Source organism: Myotis yumanensis, unplaced genomic scaffold (assembly GCF_028538775.1).
Source record: "Myotis yumanensis isolate MYYU_CA2020_CCGP unplaced genomic scaffold, mMyoYum1.0.hap1 SCAF_3, whole genome shotgun sequence".
Taxonomy (NCBI): domain Eukaryota; kingdom Metazoa; phylum Chordata; class Mammalia; order Chiroptera; family Vespertilionidae; genus Myotis; species Myotis yumanensis.
The window spans coordinates 158,847,054-158,863,318 of record NW_027223754.1 but is presented as its reverse complement, the minus strand read 5'-3'; the positions used below and the strand labels follow the sequence as shown (position 1 = coordinate 158,863,318).

The 16,265-nt window shown below is 47.2% G+C and overlaps 1 protein-coding gene and 1 long non-coding RNA gene across 10 annotated transcripts; one reads left to right on the top strand and one right to left on the bottom strand.

Moving 5' to 3' along the window:
- The first annotated feature begins 330 nt into the window (after positions 1 to 330).
- Positions 331 to 6,826, top strand: LOC139007028 (uncharacterized). Its single transcript, XR_011470823.1, has 3 exons — positions 331 to 403; positions 4,352 to 4,465; positions 6,558 to 6,826. It is a non-coding gene; the product is annotated as an uncharacterized lncRNA (long non-coding RNA).
- PAN2 (poly(A) specific ribonuclease subunit PAN2) lies at positions 586 to 15,784 on the bottom strand. Of its 9 annotated transcripts, none has more exons than XM_070409983.1 (26): positions 15,651 to 15,784; positions 14,638 to 15,023; positions 10,962 to 11,131; positions 10,729 to 10,849; positions 10,487 to 10,564; positions 9,883 to 10,150; positions 9,124 to 9,466; positions 8,824 to 8,920; positions 7,869 to 7,988; positions 7,549 to 7,668; positions 6,574 to 6,702; positions 6,248 to 6,447; positions 5,980 to 6,140; positions 5,756 to 5,862; positions 5,449 to 5,547; positions 5,231 to 5,304; positions 4,977 to 5,124; positions 4,536 to 4,679; positions 4,341 to 4,400; positions 4,030 to 4,120; positions 2,815 to 2,972; positions 2,584 to 2,727; positions 2,274 to 2,453; positions 2,053 to 2,146; positions 1,574 to 1,771; positions 586 to 1,262 (listed from the first exon to the last, which is right to left on the bottom strand). In XM_070409983.1, exons 2-26 carry the CDS (start codon positions 14,917 to 14,919, stop codon positions 1,228 to 1,230), a joined length of 3,621 nt encoding a protein of 1,206 aa, XP_070266084.1. In that variant the 5' UTR covers positions 14,920 to 15,023; positions 15,651 to 15,784; the 3' UTR covers positions 586 to 1,227. The 9 variants fall into 9 exon arrangements, with proteins under 9 accessions (XP_070266084.1, XP_070266087.1, XP_070266090.1 ...); XM_070409986.1 differs by having other exon boundaries at positions 5,992 to 6,140; XM_070409989.1 differs by having other exon boundaries at positions 6,004 to 6,140.
- Positions 15,785 to 16,265: the final 481 nt, after the last annotated feature.

Sequence of the window (16,265 nt, the reverse complement as noted above, 5' to 3'; positions counted from 1 at the left end):
ACGTGACCGCCAGAGGTCAGCCGAGGAAAGGAGCGGCTGCACCGGGCCGGCCCGGGAGGGGGTGCGGAGGCGGGCGGGCGCTCGCGTGCGCGTCTAGTGGGCTGGGACCTTCAAAAACGAAGGTGCGCTGATGGCCGATACGAAGCCCGATTTACATGTAACTTTTGTAATACTTTCAACAATAAGAATAAAAAGCTCGTTTCAATACCCTGGAAACTACATCTCCCAGGGAGCACCGCAGCACCGCGCAGACCCCGTTAGTAGCCACAGGTTGTAAGGTGTCCTGGGACCTGTAGTTTGTCAGCTTCTCCACTCCCCTTCCCCCGTTAACTGGCAAGTCCGACTGTACGTCTTAAAAGAAACCGACCTGAGGCAGCCACAGCAGTGACCTAACACTATCCAGGTCAGACATTAATTATACTCCTCCAATATCCTTAACTTTGGACTCCACACCGCTTTACCTTTAATTCTAAGTGGGAATTTAAAAGCCTTAGATCTCCCCATTTATAATAGACAACACAGAGAAAGGAGAGGAAGGCCAAAGAGAACCCCACACTTGCAAGTCTCCAATGAGATAGATGACAGTCAATAATATTTTTGTTTTTATTTTATAAAACATGCAGTTTAAAACAAAACTTTAAAAAATAACAAGAAAACGAAACTTGTAACAGGAAAGTGGAGTGGATGGAAGACAGATGCTTCTCAGCTGTCGGCAGGAATGAAGCCAGCAGCCAAGCTTTGTCTTGGACTCGAAGGCCCTTTTGGCAATGATGGTGTTGGCAACACTGGTTTGCTAGGGCCACCGAGCCTCTGTATGCTGGCTTCCCGGCATTCTTCAAGCAGTCACAGACTTGAGCTTGAGCTAAGTCTTGAACTACTGTTGTTGTATCTGGTTACTCTCCAGTACCTAGCCAACTAGGAATTGAAAGTTTTGGTTCCAGGATCTTCTTTGCCTGGATATTAATCACCCAGGATATTTATTAAGAATACCAATTACTTTTCATCTAGACTCTGTTTTTTTGCAAAGGATGTAAAAGGTATCTGGCTGCTAGACCCTTTGCAACAATTCTGTTGCATTCCAGTTCTATTAATAGCACCACCTGTAAACCCTGAGCAGGTTCAATTCTGGAAGTAGACAGGGTATAGCCAACTTAGGAAGCTATCTCCCAGTTCTGAGGCCACAGAACACTGAAGGGAGAGGCAGAAGCTGGTTGGGAGAGGATGAGGTCAGAGTGCCAGCACTGAAGGAAAAACAGCTGCATCTGTCAGAGATAAAACCAAGAACATTGACTCTTAAAGTGAGTGAAGAAAAAGTACCTTGGATTCTTCTTAGGAAGGAAAAATGCAAGAGGAAAGAGGGCTTAGACCTGCCCCAAACATTCAGAACTGGCCAAGAGGGAGTCTCAGCAACAAAAGCTATTTCACTGATGGTTGGATTAAATGCTTTGTACACTTGGTTAAGTGCTTTGCAAGTATATAAGGTAGGGATGGTACTGTTATCATCATCATTATTATTATGGTGCAAATCAAAACCCACCCAGTTCAGTTTCCCTTGTCCCATCCCAGGCCTTACTCTTGGGACTTGTCTGGCCCTCAGGCTCAGGCACCTTCCAGTCCATCTTTCGGCCCTTCTCATAGAGGCCCTTGAGCACTTTGTGGAAGGACTCGGGCTCAGTGCCATTTTTGCTTAGCTCCAGATACTTTTGGTAAAGCTGAAGGGCTGTGCGCGCATCTTCAATACTGTCATGGGTCTCCCCTTGAATCTTCAGGTCTGGGGGAGGTAGAGGTGGAATAGTTTGAGACCTAGCGAAGGAAGATAAGAACATGTCCCCTACTCACATCCCCATCTCCCAATAAGCAATAAAAAACCTACTGCCTTTAAGGGAAGAGGCCAAACACCATCCCTGGTGTACAGAAGGGATATTGAAGCTAATTAAGTCCTTCAATAACTTCACCACTAACTCGGGGTCCTTTTTCCTCCCTTTGGCCCCTCCAACACTTTTTCCTGCTCTTAATGAGCTCCACAAGGATCTTCAAGGCAGAGCAACTCACCCAGAAAGTACCAAGCAAGGAATCGCAGGGAAATCATTCGTTTTCGGGGCATGTGGAACAGATAGACAGTGTCAAGGACTTGGTCCTTGGGCACCTGGCAGGAATAAAAGAATGGAAGGCTAAAGATAAGGGATCCCGTATTTTTCCATTCCCCAAAGGCACAATGTACACCCTGAGTGGCCCACATGCAAAGAAGACTCTTAAAATAGCCCTGCCCGAACCATGAGATTGATGACCCGGAAGTCCTTCTGCAGACCATGACCCACAAACTTGACTCCAATGTCTATGAGAAAACGAAGCTTTAAGTAGGTAGACTTGAGAGTTGTGAGGTGCTTAGAGGAAATCTTGGCATCGAGATCTCCTGGCTTTATTCCTGAGTATTGAGTCAAGTAATCCACGACCTAGGGATAGAAAAAAAGACAAGTCTCTCAGGAAGTGAGGTACAATCTCCCCCTACCACTCTTCCCTGGGTTCCAGAGCACTCTACATAAGCACAGGGTCTGTGCCACCTGCACTTCCATATTCTAATACCTGCTCCTGGGTAGAGATGTAGTCATCAATGAAAGGGATACCCTCATTGGGTCCCTGGCCCCGAACACAGGTAATCCTAGCTACTGACATCTGACTTGGTTTGATGGTAGACTTGGTACCATCACTGCGCAACTCTGCTTCCTCCTGCATAAGAAGAGTTAATAAGGAAATCAGAGAAATACTTATGACTCTTAGTATCCCCAGACTTCTACAGTTTTTGGTCTTGGTTACCTCATTAAGGGTGACAAATTCAGCATCCAGACCCACCAGGTCCCCAACCTGTGGCATCTCATTCAGCATCAGCGGAATAAAGGTAGTATGTGTTTTCCGCTGCTTCCGTGCTAGTGAGGCTTCAGCCATCAGGACACTTGCCTCAATAGGGTTCTTGACTGAAAGGGAGAATCCAGAAGACACATTGCTGGGGGCAGGGAAGTGACCAGGGGAGCGAAGCCCAAGGTAGCTGACCAGAGACCAGGTCTACACTGTGATCCCTCAAGAATTAAAGCATATGAGTAAAAAGATCATGTCTGATGAACAAAGCAGGTAGATGGAACAGGTAAATAAGAAATGTGATAAGGCCCTGGCTGGTGTTTCTCAGTGGTTAGAGCATCAGCACATACCTGGGTTGCAGGTTCGATTCCTAGCCCTGGTTGGGGCGTGTGTGGGAGGCAATCAATCGATGTGTCTCTCTCACATCAATGTTTCTCTCTTTCCCCATCCTTCCTTCCTTTCCACTCTCTCAAAAGTCATGAGAAAAAATATCCTTGGGTGAGGATTAACAACAATAAAGAAATGTGATAATGGAAAAAAAAAAGTCAACAGAAAGGAAAGAATAAGATTTTCATTTTGGACTTTAGCTTAGAAAAATCTACAAAAATGAAGTTACAGTTTAAAGGCACCAAAAAGGGACTTAATAAGGAGTTCATTTCCAAAAGAGATCTTCACTTGAGTATAAGAATGATTAGACTCAAAATCATAACCTTAGCTACTTGATGAGACTTTTCCTCAACACCTCCTTCCCACTATACCTTCAGGATCTTCAGCTTCTAAATTTAAGGCCTTATGAGTAGAACTCCCTGGAAATATTAACACTGGCTGCAGATCTTAAATTTTTTTTAAAGCATGCCTCTTTTTTATTGATAGATTTTTTTTTAGAGAAAGGGAGGGAGAGGGAAGCGGAGAGAGAGAGAGAGAGAGAGAGAGAGAGAGAGAGAGAGGAGAAAGAAAAAGAGAGACATTAATTTGTTGTCCCACTTATTTATGCATTCATTGGTTGCTTCTTGACTAGGAAAGAACCTGCAACCTTAGTGTATCAGGATGATGCTCTAATCAACTGAGCTACCCAGTAAGGGTACAGATCCTCATCTTATAAAGCTACTTCCCAGGTCTCTTCCTAAAGACCAATCTAAACTACCCACACCTTGGGTCTACTCTTGTACCACTTACTGTTCAGGTTGTATTTAGAATTAAGATTTCTTTTGGTGTAATAAAGGATAGCAGGCACTTTCCAATTCATGTCAAACTGCACAGCTTCATGCTATAAAAGAGAAAGCACTTAATGGCCTATATATATGTCCCTTTTCCCCAAATTAGACAGAAGATAGGACTCTGATGCTACGTTTAGCTCTGCTAATGCTTATAATTCTTGAGAACCCATCCCTCCCTCCTAAGTTTGTCTGGCATTCTCTAGGGCACTGAGGATGAGGATGCTAGGAAAAGGGGAGATGCAAGGGGAAATGCAATGTGTTACAACTAACCTTATCAATAGGTTCAATAAGAAAGTCATTGAAGAGATACCACTGCTGGTGGGTAACACCCTATGGAGATACAGAGAAAGACTGATGCCAAAGTGATGGTTGGACCACTCTGCCTCAGACTGAAGGTAAGGACAGATCTTGGATTCCATTCTGGCCACCGCCAGGAGTATCCCTGCACTGTATTATGTCACTCACCTCCTTGCGTTGGTGGTAGGTCTCTCCAACTTTGATGTGAGCCACCAGGCTGCCCCCTGTGCGTGAGTCCAGGATGTGTACCACAGTAGCCATCAGGTCATACACATAGACACCATGTTCCTCCTCTGCCCTGGCTGGGCCCCACTGTGAGGGGGGGTACCCAGGCTGCTAAGCTAAGTTTACGGATGGGGAAGGAAGGGGAATGGGGATAGAGGACAAGGAGTTTGGGGTATGGAATGGGGCACTACAGTGGGTTATCTCCATCCGAGCCCATCTGTGACTCCCAACAATGAACTGAGTGACTGGAGAAGCCCACAACTGGCAAACACTCAGCCTTACTCCCTTTCTTTTTCCTATACTAAGTTCCACCTTCCCCCTGCCCTGCTTCTGCCCCATCCCTTTCTTCCTTATTCCCCCTCCTCTTCCCAATTTTCCAACAACCTGCATCTCATCCCCATCAGTCCAATTGCAAACATCCAGTCCTTTGTTCTTGGTGAGCTTCATGCGAATAGAGAAAGGAAGCCAGACATTCTTCAACTCCTCAATGGAAGGACACCTCAGCATGCCCTCTGGACTCCCTAGTTCCTTCCTATCAGGACAGGAGAATTAGAAATTTGTTCTGAGGAGATCTAGCCAGTGACAAGAGGAGCCGCTGGGTAGTTCAATACTTTGGTCACTCCCAAGACAGTACCTACCAGTCAGCCAAAGCAAGCTCCGTGTTCTTGGAGATTTCCCCACTGTGCTTCTTTATCGCCATCTTGAAGGCAACCTGAACACAAAAGGAGAAAATATCTGATTCTTCAGGAATATTAATTATATGTGGAAGTCAGTCAGAAGAGGGAGGAAATTAAAAAGTACTCCTTTAAAAACAAAACAAAACTCCTAAGACCCTGTTGCCTGCCCTGGTCCTTACATCAGCCTGCATTCTCCAGAAATCAGCTTCTTTCAAGCTGTTCACTTCACAATTGATGACAAGAATATCTGGCAGGTGGCGGATGTTGCGTGTCTGAATCTGAGAGGATGAAACAAACAAGGAATAGCAGGGAGCCGACAGGGAAAGAATCCTGGAGAGGAGCACTAAAACCTGGATCTGCATCCTCACTGGTGTTCTCCCCACTCCCTATAGATCCCCGGATGGCAGTGCTCACCAAGCCCCAGATGAGATCATGGCTGGGTCCCCAACATGTCGGGACTCTAGTCCAGTGCAGCAGCCCACTCACCGTAGGCTGGTACTTCTCACAGTTGTCACACCAGGCCTGAGTGTTCTGCTCCAGGCAGATGCTTCGCTTTAGCACCTGAGCAAAGTCACAGTTCTTCCCGGTTTTATCTGTAGGGAAACTGGATACTTCAATCTAGGTTCTCCCTTCTATCCACTATTAGTGCTAGTCCCCCAACACCCTCTCCTTGATGTTACAGGACACTGGGGGAGCCTTCCCAACCCAACTGTACGGTATACCGCTGTTGCTACCCTCAGGGTAGGAGAGTGTGAAGAGTAGAGTAGATGAGGCTCGCACGGTCTCACTGCCACAGCGGCAGAGGCTGCAGTTCTCCATCTCACAGCTGAACAGCTGTCCAATGACAGAGTCCCCCGATGAGCAAAAGCTGCTAAGAGTGGGGAGGGCGATATATGCCACTGAAGGAGTAATGAGACCCTGTCAGTCACAGAGGGGCCTGTCCTGGTAGCTTTAACGATTCCTGTGCCAATTCCATACCTGCTCGCAGCACCTCGATAAGCCTGAGGTACTTCCAGCTCCTGCATATCCTGATGCAGCTGAGTGAGAATGAAGCGATTCCATCTCTGGATGAGCCTGGCCAGATTGCCCTTCCCTGAAGCCTCATCGGAGTCAGCCAGGATCAGACCAAGGGCCGAGGCCTCAGGAATGGTGCGGAACGCCCGAAGAAAATTACTGCCCTGAAATCCAAGAAGGGTGTTGCTAGAAAGAGGTTATTTTTTTCTTGTGGCCATTTGCACAAAGATATCTCTGCCTATTATCCACCTCCCTCCCTCTTGTATCGTCCCAGGTCTCCAGGCACTGACCTGACAAGGGTCACCTCGGGAGAGGTCCAACATGTGGAAGAGGAAGCCCAGCTCACATGCCAGGCAGAACTCCTTCTGGCAAAGGTGGTTCTGGATTAGGCAGCGAACGGGCTCCAGGAAATAGAGCACCTGGAGGGAAGGACAGGAGAAATGACACAGGCAACTGCTACGAGGAGGAAGAGATTGGAAGGGTAAGTAAGCTGGTGGAAATCCAAAGCAGGAGTCCACTGAAGAAGTGGAGCTCACAGAAGAGTGTGTGGGGTAAAAAAGAATGGTAGAGTCCTAGCTGGTCTGGCTCAGTGGATAGAACGTCGGCCTGTGGACTGAGAGGTCTCAGGTTCGATTCCAGTCAAGGGCACATGCTTGGGTTGTGGGCTCAATTGCTAATAGGGGGCATGTAGTAGGCAGCTGATCAGTGAATATCTCTCATCATTGATGTTTCTCTCTCTCTTTCCCTCTCCCTTCCTCTTTGAAATCAATAAAAATATATTTAAAAAAAGAAAGAAAGAATGGTAGAGGGGATCATCTTAACACATTGCGTACCGCATAGTAATCTCTAAGACATACGCCAGGGACTGCACGTTTTTGGGCAAACTGCACGTTATTTAAATCATCATAATGCACTTTAGGTGTTGTTTTTCAATAATTATAACATTTTTATTTACAAAAACAATTAAACAATTAAAGTTCCTAGTACTTTTTAACGTATGGTACTGCGTAAAACATTTTCCTCTACGAAGAGGGACCAAACAAAATTTACATAAGTATCTAGATTCGCTCCTTTTTCCATGGGCGTGAAAAACGAGAACACTCGTGAGCGGTCCTTAACAGATGGCGCGCGAAACACGAGAAAACTCCTGAGTGGTACAAAATGTGTTAAAGTGGGCCTGGTTGGGGGACATGGAAAAAGAGTTGTGGGGCCACAGAGAAGAAAGGCAACAAGTATGTTCAAGTCACAAGAATATCCATCCTTACCTGGATCATGCAGTTACAGTAGGCATTGGGGATATGGGGCTCTAATCCAGCAAACAGGGTCTTATTGTAGTGTTTGAAGTCAAAGTCCTCTAGCCCTAGCTTGGAGTATTTGATGGTTACCTGAGGCAGAAACAGTCTAAGCAAGATGAAGATATCCTCCAAGTCCCCTAGCCATGGCCTTCCCCAAACCTCCCTCCTGAGCCCAGCACGGTAGGAAGAGCTTCCCGACTGAGTCCTTCAGTCTTTCCTCATATGACCCCTTTCCCGGGGAACCTTCCCCTACATCCCAGAAGGGGTCCTTCCTTGGTATTTCCCAGCACCTTGCGGTATTTCTTAGAGACCATGTGGAGATGTGGCTCCTCTTCCCGCCCTATTGGTGATTCAGTGACCTTGCTGAAGCTGTCAAATTCACTGTCGGACTCCTTGAGTCGGTAAGGAATCTAGAATTTTTAAAAAGAGGTAACCTTGTTGGATGTCTTAAGCATCTTTGTTCCCACAACACTGAAACAGTCACCAACTCCTCAACCTAACCTCATAGGGTTTTCACCATTCACTGCTTCTTTTTATTCCCACTACCTACTCATCACTGCTGGACAACTGGGGTGGCTTCCACATGGGCTCCCCACATTCACTCTGTCCAGCATACTGCTACCACACTAACCCTCCCAGAATGCCCCTGTTAATGTAGCACTTCTTCCATTATACACTGGATTTCAAGGCCTCACAACCAACCTCAATCTTTCACTGTTTCCTGGTATAATAGTTGCTCCTGCCAGACTGGTTGGTATAGTCCCCACTGGGTACCCATTTTGCAATTATGTCTCTTGAGACCTTACTAACACTGATCTCTCATCTTTAATAAGCTCTGCTGTTATTATCTACTTACCCATCTCTCACCTCTCCAGCTCAATATTTAGCTCTTTCAATATGCCTGCCCTGGCCACTCTGGCCCAGAGTAAAATTTTCCCTCCAAACAGCTCTGTCGATGAATGCTTATAACATTCCTCTAGCACTTAACAACAGAACATACAAATTTTTGTTATGAATGGGTCTTGTTTTCTCCAACTAAATACAAACTTCTTAAGAGCAAGGACTCTATCTTCTACGTCTCTGAATCCTCCCTCACACCGAGCATAGTAGCTTCAATTTAGTAGGCTTCAAAAAACCTTTACTGACTGAAAACAAAAACTACTGAGGACTAGTAAAGGAAAAAGACAGGAGAAATGCCAGTGAGCTGGGGGTGGTGAGGGCTGGCCTTCTCCCTTCTAAACATACCTGATTGCGCAGCCTGGTGCGGGGGTTGGGCGCATAGCCAATGAAGCCCACCTTCTTCATGGTGCGCAGAATCTCTGCATCCACAGGAGGTGCTCTCCTGTAATGTAGTATTATAGTTCTAAGGCTTAAAGGTTGTTGTGTCTACCCATCTAATTCCCAACCCCAAGGGGCCAGATATAAAGAAGACACTGAAGGTAAACAAAAATCAGAAAAGAAGTAGAATAATAATAGGGCTTGCAGAGAATTCCTGTATCTCAGCCCTTTCCCCACCCTACTTTTGGTCCAAATGTGAGGTACAACCTGGGAGCTGGAGCAGAGTTGGCAGCAGGCCAATCAGAGAGAAGCGTGTCAGTGGTGAGCGGGACAGGGATGAGGGACAGAGGCAGCAGGTCCTGGCTCCAGTCCAGAGGAGGCAGTGAGTCCACAAGACAGGGCAAAGCAAATTCGGTCTCCCGGGAGTAGGGGTTGAAGGAAGGCTCAGGGGAATCAGTCCAGAGGTGTACACAGCCTTCAGAATCTCCAAAGGCCAGGGCCTGCTTGCTGGCTGACACATCAAACGTCATCAGCAGAGGCCCCACAGGATTCACATGAAAGATGTCTGCTGGGTTGGCCAGGCCTGTGGGTTCACAAAACTGGCATTGCCCTAGGAGGGAGGAGGAAGCCCACTGAGCAAGCCCTGGAAGATGAAGGGCACCGTCCTTATATGCCCTTCCTACCCTCTTCCCCTGGTATCAAGGAAAGATGAACCCCAAATCCATGTCTAGAGCTAGAGAGAATACCATCCGATACCGTCCCATAAACCACAGGGAGGTTTGCTACACAGCAAAAGGCAGTTCTAAAGTTGTTTTGCCTGTTCCACCTTTTACCTTTTTCTGTGTTCGTCACACACAGGGGGACAACAAAGCTTTAATCTCTGACCAAACCTAAGTGAGACCAGAGACCCCACTGAAAGGTTACTTCTTTCCCCAACAAAGAGGTTCCTGGGAGTATACTCCCTCTGGAGCCTAGTTCCCCTTTGCTCATCAGTCTCTCTTACACCATCTTACATCCCTTTCATACCCGACTGGGAGATGATAGCAAGACGAGAAGTATATGTAGGGATGAAGCGCAAGAAGGCAGGATCCACGTGTACTTGAAGTGGTGTGATGGCACGCATCATGCGCAGATCATACACCTTGAGGAAGCGGTCACAGGCGAGGCCGGTGAGGCGGCTGGAGAAGCCACAGCTGGCCAGCAGGTTGCCATGCACGTCAAAATCTGACAGACTCCCTGAGAAAGCATCAAACTCATGCTCCACCTTAAAAGTACGAAGGTCTCGCAGGGAAATCTGAAGAAGAGATAACTTGGTTATCTGCCAAAGATGGTCTCAGGAAGGGTACCTGCCACCTACTTAACCCTGAGAGGCTCCTGCGAAAAGAACTAAGGCTTTAGTTATGGGCATTCAAAGCACAGAAAAAGCAAAAAGAGAACTCACTCACCATTTTGCTTCTCAGGTCCCTGGTTACAACAGAAAACATCAGGCTGAAAGACTAATCTCATAGTATAGCATGGCTAGATAGGAACTTCATTCACTGCTCCCTTCCCTCAAACTATAGGCACAGCATTGAAAGAAAGGCTGGGCCCAGTCACATATCTGGTGGGAAGAAAAACAGAACTCAGCCACCTTGCCAGATGTATGGCCACAGAAGAAGAAGCGGTTTGTCTGTCTCATGATGGCGACTCCAGGTGTCTCAACAGCATACTGGGGAGGGAAGGAAAAACAGTGAGAATGATTCTTACCACAAACCAGAAGGACAGAAAGGTAACACACGCATCTTAGGCATGTTCCCAGCTCAAGTATTACCCACCACTTCCGCCACAATAACCTCAGACTCTGTTTGGGCCTTTCCTGCCCCAGGCTTATACCTTCTGCGTCTCCTGGACAGTGTTAAGGTCAATCTCCAATATGTGGTTCTGCAGCCCACCAACAAGCAGCATGCTGCTGTCAGTCAGCAGGAGGCTGTGCATGTCCTCACTCTCGTCCAGCCTGTGGGGGACAGGAAAGGCTAAGGGGCCAGGGCCTCGAAAGCTTCAACCCTTTAGCCTTCCCATTCTATGCGGAACCCTCTTTCCCAGTCCAGAGCTGAGAAGCCACTTACAGATAATCAAATATAATGAGGCCCCCACGGGCCATATACTTGAGGTTGTTCTTGGTGAGAAAAAGGATACCATTCTCCAGGCTCTGGATCTGCCGAATTTCATCACTGCTGTTGACCTGAAACGATGAGTAGCGCTCCAAGGTTGGGCCAAAAAATGAAGTGGCATGACCCTGGAGGGGACAAAAAGGTAAGACACCCTGAGTGGAGAGGCAGGGCCATCCCCATATACATTTCAGGACCTAGACATCACTCAGCTGGTTTTCGTTCTTGCTTCCTGGCCTTTCTGGCCAGCAATGACTAAGGCATAAAGCTAGGCACCAATCTTAGGGAAAAACACACTGAAAATACCATCTCATGTTTGCTTAATGCTTCACAAAGTGCTTCTGTTAACTCTTCCTCCTTTTATCCTCACAATGACCATACCGAGTAGGTAATGGCTCAGGTGGTTAGAACAGTGTCAGGGACATGGGTCTGGCCCTCCACTGGACATCTGGCTTTCTTATGTTCCACAGTCAAGTCTTTCTCTCTTCAGCCATTAGGGAAACATGTACTGTGGGTCACAGGCTGGAACAGAGAGAATGTGAAACTCATTCCACCGTCGGCTCCTATGTCATTCACTCCTGGCTTCTCTCCTGACTCTTAGCTCATACCCTCCCTTCATGTGCTCCCCTTCTGACCACTCTTGAAACATGGCCATTCCCAGCCCACTATCTTCTCACTCACTAGTCTTCCTAGGTTATTTCATCAATTTTTAAGCTGATGAATCCTAAGTTCTTTCCCTAGCCCAGACCACTGCCTCAAGCTTCAGACTTAAACATCCAAATACCTACTACACATCTCTCCTTTGATATACCATAATAACCTCAAACTCATTACTGCTTAAATTAAACACTTTTACCCCATTTCAAATCTTAACTGTACCATGATCTACCCACTAGACCAAGTCACTGGTAGTCAAGTCTTGTTTTACTTCCTAAATATTTCCCAAATCTGTTCTCATGTATACATCTCTATAGTGCTTCTTCATTCAGGCCTTATTGTATTTTATGTGAACTACAACAGCCTGCAAACTGATCTCAAACCGTCCTGCCTCGTCCCCCTTAAATCAAACTCTGTACTGCTACCTCGATAATACACTGAAGTTGCAAACCAGACCACATCGTTCTGGATAAAAATCTTTGGTGACCTGGCCCTGGCTGGTCTAGCTCAGTCGGTAAGAGCGTCACCCTGTACATCAGAAGGTGGGAGGTTCAATTCACAATAGGGGCACATACTCAGGTTGTGGGTTTGATCCTCAGTTGGGGATCGTGCAGGAGGCAACAGATTGATGTTTCTCTCACATGGATATTTCTCTCTCTCTCTCCCTCTCTTTGAGAGCAATCTTAAAAAGTCATTAAAAAAAAATAACAAAAAACCCTTTGGTGGCCTGAAGGATCAAGTCAAGGCTCCTTTAAGACACAAATGGGGCCCTAGCTGGTTTGGCTCAGCGGATAGAGTGTCGGCCTGAGGACTGAAGGGTCCCAGGTTCTATGCCGGTCAAGGGCATGTACCTGGGTTGCGGGCACATCCCCAGTAGGGGGCGTGCAAGAGGCAGCTGAATGGATGTTTCTCTCTCATCAATGTTTCTAACTCTCTATCCCTCTCTTTCTCCCTTCCTCTCTGTAAAAAATCAATAAAATATATATTTTTAAAAAGATACAAATGGGGCCCTGGCTAGTTTGCTCAATGGTTAGAGTGTCCACCTGTGGATCGAAGGGTCACAGGTTTGACTCCCGGTCAAGGGCAGGTACCTGGGTTGCAGGTTTGATCATCAGCCCCAGTTGGGAATGGAGGCAACCAATCCATGGGTCTCTCTCATTCAATGTTTCTCTCTCCCCTTCCCTCCCTCTAAAAAAAAAAAAAAAAAAAAAAAAAAAAATCATGCCAAGACCGGTTTGGCTCAGTGGATAGAGCGTCTGCCTGCGGACTCAAGGGTCCCAGGTTCGATTCCGGTTAGGGGCATGTACCTGGGTTGCGGGCACATCCCCAGTGGGAGATGTGCAGGAGGCAGCTGATCGATGTTTCTCTCTCATCGATGTTTCTAACTCTCTATCTCTCTCCCTTCCTCTCTGTAAAAAATCAATAAAATATATTAAAAAAAAATCAATGGAAAAAATATTCTCAGGTAAAGATTAACAACAATAAAAAGATACAAATGGGGTTTTCTAGGATGTTTTCCCCCCAGCTATCTTTATGGCTCCCTAAATCCCTTCTACGTGGCTTAAAATGGGCTTCCTGGCCTAAACCCAGGTCTCTACTCAAATGTGACTTTATCAGAAAGTCCTTCCCTGACAAACTATCTCAAATGGCAACACCTCCACCCTTTATTACCTTAACACCTTTATTCACTGTATTTTTCTTAAAGATACTATGCACCACGTGATATACAGAGGGGCCTTGACTTACAAGTGTCCCGACTAACGAGTTTTTTGAGATACCAGCTGTCTCTCGGCCGATTTTTTGCATTGAGTTGACAGTAATTTGAGTTAATGAGCTCCTTAATGAGCTCGGTCTCGGAACGAATTAACCTTGTAAGTCAAGGCCCCACTGTATTATAAATTATTATGGTTGCCTTTTAAAATGCTTATTCCAAAACTAGACCCCAGAGCAAGGCCTGGCACCTGGTAGCTTAAAAAACACTGATTGAATGAAGAAATGTCTAACTCTTCCGCCTCAGCTTCCAGTCCAGTAAACCATAATGGTTTGTAGTTCCTGCAATCACTATGCTGGGTGATATATTGGGAATTTTTGTTGATCCCATTCCTTTTACCAAGATAGCATTTTCCTCCCTTTTTCATCTGATTTCTACTCATCTCTTAGGACTCAGTTCAGGTGTCACTTCCTTCTGGAGGTCCTCACTCTCCTGTGTGCTCACTAGCACCCAGTAAATATTTTCACACTGGCATTTAGTAGTTTATATCCTAAATTCATAATTAAGTCAAACAGTTTCGTTTCTTCTAAAGTACCACAAATTATCTGTTTATATGTATTTTTTTCCTCATTGTCTTGTAAACTCCTTGAAGGCAATGATTATGTTTTATTCAGCTTAATTCGCTGGGCCTACCATAGCAGCAGATACTGTCCACTGAAATGAATGTATTACCAAAAAACCTTCATACTTTCTAATGAAAAAACAATTCACACCTTATGGAAGGTAAATTAGTAAACCAAGGCTAGCATGTTATTTCTTCCAAAATCTTTGGCTCCCTAGCACACTGGCAGTATGCATACACATTTTAAAAAATCAACATTGGTAACTGCTCTCAGAGATTAAATCAGCCAGAGAAGACAGAATCATTCCATATAAACTATACAGAAACATGCATTAACCATTCTATAATAAAAATGGAAAAGAGAGGTTGCATTAGAGATTGGATTTGGATGGCTACAGACTAACAAGATTAATCAAAGCATGGAATGGGCAAATCGATGTAGAAGTGGGATGCCTTCTAAAAAAGCACACCTAGGCAACTCATTTCTGGGTCCCATAGACTTCTTTGTCCACTCCCTTCCTCTTGGATTAAGGGACCCAGCTAACTCTTATCACTTCAATCCCGGCTCCCTGCAAAGCAGCGAAAGCCAGACAAAGCACATCCAATGTCTCCTTTCAGCCCTTACAGAGGGGTACAGTCCTTACCCCATGGCTTCCCACCCACAGCATCTCCTCGTGCAAGTCAAAGTGGGAGACGGTGACAGGCACACCCACTTCAGCCACCACACTGTGCAATTCAGAGTAGACACCTTCCATTATGTGCACTGACTCCTGGACAGGAAGAGCCTCCAAGGCCACTCCCTCCGGGTCCAGCTCCACATTCTGCAGCAGACTTGGGTTCAGGTGGGCATCCAGGACGGGGTCCAGGGCAGAATGCATAGCTGGGGCATACTCTGCCAGTCCAGGGTCCAGACCCTCGAAGTTCATGATGATTGCAGCAGATTGGACCCGTGTCACACCCTACTTTGCCACAGCCCCTTTAGATGCCTGACCCCAACCTTCAGCAGGACAGCACCAGTGGGCATCCTGGCCTGTAAAGGGAAAGAGGTAGCTAAGTCAAGGGTAGGCCCGGGTACTTATATTAGTGTGTTATGTGCTATCTAGAGAGGAGGAGGAGGTAGGCAGCGGATAGAGCAGGAAGGAAGCGGATGGGCAGCTGGGCAGAGGTGGTAACCGTCTCCCTCCTCTCACCTAGGTCCTCTGTACTCCTCTCCCCCACTGTCCCACTCCCCCTTACGACTTAACCCAATCCTGACTTCCTTTCCACTTCCCTTCAGGCCTGCTCACTTGCCTGGTTCATCCCTGAACCATCACTGGAAGGAGCAGCAACTGCAGGGTAGGAATCAGGTAAAGTGGGCTGCGGGGCTGGGTCCCCAGAGTCAGGCAGGGAGTGGAGGGCAGGGGGAGAACAGGAGAAGTCAGTTTCCCAGAGCCCTCTGTAATATTACCCAGGATTCTCTAGGGGGGAGTAAGAAGGGCCAGTTCCCACAATGGGGGCGGGGGTAGGGTAGCGTGATGGAAAGGGCTAGCTACCCAGAATTCCCTGGGGGAACCTGAGACATCAACTACCCAGAATTCTCCCACGGCAGCGGGGAAGAGAGGGGACAGGACAGGGGTCAGATGTGTTGCTAGGATGCTTGCGGGGATTGGGTCATTACCAAGATTTCTCCATGGCGGATATTTTGGAGCGCGTGGAATTAAAAGGAGTAGGGGGAGAGCCAGCGCCGTCAGCTCCGCGGGAAATTCCAATTTCCCCAATTCTCCCCCGCGCCTCAGGCTCAACCGAACCTGCGACGGGAAGGAGGCGGGTCCCCCAGTCGCAGCGGCCAATCACGAAGGGCTTGGAGCCCACCTTAGCCAATCCGAAGGAGCCAGGGCCCGCCGGCTCCGCGAGCGGACGGGTGACGCAGATCGGGGCAAAAACAAGACGACGGCACGCCGGTGGGGACAAATGTCGTCAGGACCCGGCCCTGTTCGATGTGGTTAAGAAGTAACCCCTTGTCTTCGAAGCCTCCTTTGAACAAAACTGGAGAACGCCGGTTCTAAACAGAACTTCCATGCTTCCCTATAACTTAAGGAACTGTCATCAGGGAGCCTGCTGGGTATTCCCACCAGAGCCGGGTCACCCCCTCCTCCTCCGAGCTCCTGTGAACTCCTCCACCGCCTCTGACCCTGTTGCCCCCGAAACTCGCCGGCATTTCCTGTCCTTTCCAGATGTGGGAGAGAAAAAGGAAGCAGGAGCCTCGCTCCTGACAGGCCGAGTAGCTGAGATT

Excerpts from the sequence above, each read along its gene's own strand:
- PAN2 (XM_070409983.1), bottom strand. The coding sequence starts at position 14,919 with ATGAACTTCGAGGGTCTGGACCCTGGACTGGCAGAGTATGCCCCAGCT. Across the intron at positions 7,989-8,823 it reads GCACCAGGCTGCGCAATCAG|ATTCCTTACCGACTCAAGGA; the intron begins GTATGTTTAGAA and ends TAAAAATTCTAG. Across the intron at positions 6,448-6,573 it reads CCCGAGGTGACCCTTGTCAG|GGCAGTAATTTTCTTCGGGC; the intron begins GTCAGTGCCTGG and ends CTTGGATTTCAG.